The sequence below is a fragment of the Mesitornis unicolor genome, unplaced genomic scaffold, assembly GCF_000695765.1.
Source record: "Mesitornis unicolor isolate BGI_N332 unplaced genomic scaffold, ASM69576v1 scaffold10292, whole genome shotgun sequence".
Lineage (NCBI taxonomy): Eukaryota > Metazoa > Chordata > Aves > Mesitornithiformes > Mesitornithidae > Mesitornis > Mesitornis unicolor.
The window spans coordinates 68,657-74,656 of record NW_010171448.1 but is presented as its reverse complement, the minus strand read 5'-3'; the positions used below and the strand labels follow the sequence as shown (position 1 = coordinate 74,656).

At 42.0% G+C, this 6,000-nt stretch overlaps 1 protein-coding gene across 1 annotated transcript in view; it reads left to right on the top strand.

The window, feature by feature from the left end:
- The first annotated feature begins 249 nt into the window (after positions 1 to 249).
- Positions 250 to 6,000, top strand: part of TESK2 (testis-specific kinase 2) — a 64,616-nt gene continuing 58,865 nt past the window's right edge. The window contains exon 1 of the mRNA XM_010180045.1: positions 250 to 471. Coding sequence (XP_010178347.1) covers positions 250 to 471 — 222 coding nt within the window. The remainder of the gene's footprint in view (positions 472 to 6,000) is intronic.

Sequence of the window (6,000 nt, the reverse complement as noted above, 5' to 3'; positions counted from 1 at the left end):
GGGAGGTTTTTTCTTTTTGTGCTTTTATTGTTTGGTTGGTTTTTTCCTTTGTGGGTTTTTTTTGTTTGTTTTTCTATTCCCTTAAACTGGTATAAGCTGTGCTGAAGTCCTATCAAACTTACTGGACACGTTTGCAATAATGGTAACCTCAATTTCTTGTGTTTTAGGATCCAACAAGAGTAGAGAAGACAGCAAATCACCTAAGATGTGAGAAATCCTCCCTTAGCAGAACAAACCCTTCTTTTCAAAATGGACCGAAGTAAGCGGAATTCAATAGCAGGATTTCCACCACGCTTGGAGCGCGCTGAAGACTTCGATGCTGGTGCTGGAGGAGAAGGGACTGCAACCCAGATAGGAAGAGTTTGCACCTCTTCGTACAGAGCCCTGATAAGTGCCTTTTCCAGACTTACCCGTCTAGATGACTTCACACGTGAGAAAATCGGCTCTGGTTTCTTCTCGGAGGTGTTCAAGGTGCGTGTTTAATTGGTTGTTTCACGTTTGGTGCTGAGAATGTACGTGAGTCTCGGCAGAAACACTTGTCACTGAAGTCAGCTGCTGGTTCTTGTAGGTGCTTTACTTGGGGTGAGTGAGTGATGAAGAACTCGCAGGTCTCAAATACTTCCTCTGTCACTCTTCCAGCTCAATTTTTATCACTTGTAATTTATCTGGGGAGTTGCAGAGGCTTTTTGGTAGAAACAGTAAAAGCTAAAAAACAATTGGTTTGTCTTTTGGTCTTTGCCATGTATTTTTGCGTTCATGTGGCACATTAAAGACTGATGGCTATAGGTTCTCTCATATGTAAGTGTGAGTGTCTTTCATTTAGCTAGTTTATTAGTTTTGTGGGATTGTACTCATTCCTTTGGTAGTCTTTGCCTCCCAGCACTAGATGTGTATGTATTTGGAGAGCTACACACGATTACTGAGCTTGAAACCAGGGAATTTACTGCACTGAAATTGCAATGCAATTAGCTGCTCTTCTCTATTTCCTTTGCTGCTTGTTATGCCATGCCTCTAACTCAAGTAATCAGATTAGTTTGAAGTAAAGAGTAGGAATGAGAAAATCTGCTGTTGTCAGTGACCTGCTGCTGTGAATCTGGGAAGTGGATGAAGTCTGTGCGGAGCAATTTGTGAAACCATACGGGCCATCCCAGTTTCATAGTGCTGGTGATATTCTGCTGTTCTGACTGTTCTGGTAAGGTTTACCCTAGACGAATAGGACATTGAGTTGACTTCCAGGCTTTCAGGCATTGCAAAAATAATTTGTTTCCTTGTCCTAGTTCCTGACTCTAAACGAAGTCACGTTCCAAATTATTTCCATTTCAGTGAAATGCCAGAAAACTTTATCTCACAATATATTATGTCCATTCATGACACTTCATGTGGTCTTCTCTTTAAGAAGTTAAACTAAAAAACATCTTGTACAGCTTTATTCCTATTCTGTAAATTCAGAATTTAACCCTCTAATACTTGGATTTTCCAGTGCTTAGGTTAAGTGCTGTAGTGGTATTGCTAATCATATTTATGTTGGGACCTCAAGAAGTTTGGTAGCCAAATAGCTACATACTTTGTGAACAGATTTACTGGGTGAAATAGCTATGATATTGTACCATGCATTGGTGAGAAACACCACAGAGAAGTGCCCTGAGGCAAGGTGCTTGCATATCTAGCAGAGAAATACACTGACAATCGGTAGGAAACAAAAGCAGGTGGAGGAAAGAGGTAGCTCGAAGTAAAGGTGAGTTTCTAACACTTGTAGCAATTGATTCCTTATTTTATTTTCAGAGAGCACTTGATTTCGTCAGGTAGTGGCGTACAGAGGTAAAGAGCTGTTTGAGAACTTGTGTTGATTGAGAGAAATCCCTGATATCATAGAATCACAGAATGTGGTGGGTTGGGAGGGACCTTTAAGGATCACCCAGTCCAGCCCTGCAGTGAGCAGGGACAATGTTCCTGGGCCAGGTCACCTTTCTGTGCATCAGTAAGTCTCGTAACTCCTAAAAACCTTCTCCTGCCATTCCCCTTTCGGTACGCTGAGGGAGACATCACACGGTGTCAGCCTGCAGTCAGCGGCATTACTCTGAGAGCAGTGGTAGCAGTCTGGGTATCTTGTGTCTGTTTTCCTAGAAACAACCACAGACCTCCTGCAGGGACACAAAGAGTGAGAAAGCCTTTTCTTTCCCGTTGGTTTCAAGCAAGGTCTCGCTTCAATTTTGGCACAAAGGGGTGAGAATGCATTACAACCTTATCTTCGATGCAGCTCCATGCTCATTTAAGTGGTTTCTGTTCTGCTGGTTATCAGCCTAACCACCTCTGTCATTAATCCTACTGTGCTGATGATCAGATTTCATGCAAGAACCTTGATGTGCTTCCAGAAAGGAGAGCCTCATGGTTTGACACGGTTAAAGTTCAGTCTGATCTGCAGGCTCCCAGCTAAATGATTGAACTCAAGAAAAATCCAGGATAGTTCTAGACTTACACAGTAAGTAACTCTACAAAAGCAATGAAGCCTTTCCTGTAAACTGGCAAAAGTGTCTCCAAAACCCCATTGCACCAGAACTTTTTCGGTTAGGTATTTGTTTGCTGTTTTGTGAGTGTCAAACATTGGGTTCACTCAAGTGATTTAGCAAAGAACGATTGGACTGTTTGACGGTTTGGGATTTTTGTTTTGCTATGTAACTGGCAGTTGTTTTCAGTGATTTCTTCCCCTCCATCCTTTTCCATGGAAACTCCTTTTAAAATATTATCTATCACAGTGGATAGAATTTGCCTTCTCTTAACTTGGGAGTAGGAGTACAGCTTAGACATATATATTAACGGTCACATGTGCTCTGAATGATCTTTTAGCATTTCTAGTGCATACACAGTAACTGGAGAGTTGACGTAGGTATAACGAGAAAAAGAATGTCTATTTGTCAGGGAATGTGTTCTGACAAAACTGCTAAGGCTGATACAGCCTTCCAAAGCTTAGCTCTGGGACAGGCAGAGGTCAAATTTGAAGGCAAAACTCAAGTCAACAAGGCCACAGTCCTGACCACCTCAAGCTGTGCTTTTAAACTTGTAGGAGTCAAGAGATTTACTGTTTTAAATTAGTCATCAGAGAAAAAAATCCCGTCTTGTGAAATATTCTAAGCAGTCTGACAGTGTAGTTTGTATCTTAAGTGTACATCTAGGAAGGTTATTCATGCAAGCAGTGGAAAAGGTGCGTAACGTCTTAAAAAAACCAAAACCCAAACCATCAGACAATTAAATACTTGATTAACAGTGGATGAGTAAAGACAAGCCTATGAATATAAGCTGTGTAAGTCGTATTGCAAAATAAACTGTCTTTTAGAGCTGAGATACTAAGCACCTGAGTGTGAGTGCCTCCGAAGAAAAGTTTGGAGATTACGATCAGCCCTCCCATTGTGTCATAGCTCTGAAAGCACCACGCACTAAGCACTCGGGTTATGATCCTCTAAAACTTGATCTTTTCTGTAGAAAAGATCTTCTTCTGGCTGTACAGCTTTCCTGGTTTTGTACTTGTGAAGCAAATTTTACCTACTAATCCCCACTGGGTTAAATGTTTTCTTGTGTGTGTGTGCTGCCTCCCTTCAAGCATTTCTTTATTTTTCAATATCCCTTTGAATTCTAATTGTGTCTCAGAAGTGCTTGGCTTACCAGTTTAGCTGTGAACCACTAACTCCTCCTTTGATTATGGTTTTGCATTGCTACTTTATAGTAGTTCCTTCTAGATCGCAGTTGTCTGGCTTATTTATGAAGGTGCCTTGTAAGATGCATCAAAAGCATATCAAAAGCATTTTGGATGGCTTAACAAGAGGGGTGGTGGGTGCAAATGGGCTATCCTGAGGATATTCATCTGTATGTGCTTATGCTGTAAGGCCTTATATTTGAATACCCTGGAATGATGGTCCTCAGTTCATCATTGGTTGTTAGTCTTCATTTCGTGTGGTCAACTTTATGTGCTCTGAGTTTCAGGAGTGCTGACTGATGAGACAAGGTGTGCCTGTTTAAGTTCATACCTTGTGCCTGGGGCTGGGATCCTGTTTCTCGTATTTATTTAATGTCTTCAAGGTGCCTTAAAGATAAGCAGCATCCGGCTGTCTGATGTGAAAGGAGAAGCAGGGCAGGAGTTGTGCTTAGGAGTAGTGTGAAGTAGACTTTCGTGTTATTTTTGGTCAAATACTTGTAACGTATTTAGGATAAAACTGGTAGTTCTGTTAACTCTGATAGACGCTATCTAGTGTCATTTGTATCATTTGTGATACCGTGTCTCTCAGGCATGTTGTCACACTGATGGGCTTGATCTCGGGAACATCTGACTGCTGGCTCAGAGATCCTGCTTATCTGGCTTTCCCAAAGTGACTCACTGAGAGCTGGCTGCCTTTTTTTTCCCTTTCCTTTATAACTTGATTACCGTTCTGCTTGATTAACATCTCTGCGTTTGTCTGTAATTTTGCAGGCCTTGAGGAGTCCAGTGCAGAGATGTTTGGTGTTAAACAGCAGTCGCTTCCTTCTCTTGGCCTCTGCCCTAGGTTTGACAGAACTTCCTAACTAGAGTAAGCAGTGCAGAGTAAGAGCTGTACAAGAGAGTAAGTGGGGGACTAACTCACAGGGCTTCAGACACAGGCTACGCAGATAGATCACTTGCCTTAAAAAATAAAGATTACTTGTCTTGGTTGGCATGAATATCTGTTTTCATGTTAGACGTTGCCCATTATATCTCATGGTTAAACTGTGTGTTTAAAAATAAAGATGTTATGGACTTCTCAAACAGTTCCTAGGTCATCTGCACACACACTGCCACTTAATCAAAGGTCATTGTATTTTACCAGAAACTGGTATTTTGTCCACAGTGTGTATTGGTACCACATACAACACACAATATTGGGTACCAGGAGGCCTAGCTCGGTTCCTCTCGAAGTTGCTCAGTAAAAGACTTCCCTGTCTTACGCTGCTTTGTCACGTACAGCTGTATCTCGAGCTGTCATTAGCCAGTCTTTAATCGAGCAGAGCTGGGAAGGGATGGTACGAGAACCACTACAGTATCCTTAGCTGAGCCAGGCTCAAGTATCTGCTCTTGGTAGCTATTTTCAGCCTGTCCTTTACGCTCCCTTTAGAGAAGATTCTAGAACCACCTTTGGTGTATCCAGGCCATATTTTATTATTACTGTTTAAACTATCCTTTTATATCTAGAACTTTTAAGTTTGATTTGTTTCTACAGCTGGTCCTGTCTATTTGCTTATTGACTCTCCTGGTAACTCATTGCTGACGAGGGGTTCAGTTTTCCTGTGGCATTTAGTGACACATCGTGTCAATGGAGGCTTCTTTCGAGAGTAAAACGGCTGTGAATGAGTGGAAGGAGATTTGAGTAGTGTTATAAATGAGAATGAAGAGAAGGGAGCGCAAATTCAAACTTAAAGGAGAGTATGATTGCAAAAAGGACATGGAAAAAGTGTGGAAAAATGGTAAGAGAATCTGAATTCAAAGCAGGGGAGCTGCTGCTTGGTTTTCAGTCCATGCTCAGCAAAATGCCAGTGGAAAAGGTGTTGGAAACCAGTGGCTCAGAGTTTGCAGGGAGCGCTTTCCAGAGCTGAAATCTCTCTTAACTTGGCTTTTGACAGATGAACAGGCACTGCAATACTTGAACGGTCAGTGTGTTTAAATCTAAATGTGAGTGAGTGCGTTGCTGCCAGTCATTGCAGCGTGGCCAAGAGCAGAACTGGTGTGGAGCTCCCTGCTGCAGGGCAATGCCCAGCACGTTCCTGGGGCTCTAGCAGCCAGTTCTCACTGACTCTTCTGTGTGTACCATAAATGCTGCAGAAATGGGATGGCAGCCTTCAGCACTGTCAAACCAATCCCTTTCCCCCAAATTCGTCTGGATGTCAGGATAAATCGAGCAGATTCTGGGCATTCCAACTGAAGAGAAACTCTTCTTAATCCTGACATACCCTTTTGATTATTATTTCAAAACTCAACATGAACACTGACAACAGGAAAAA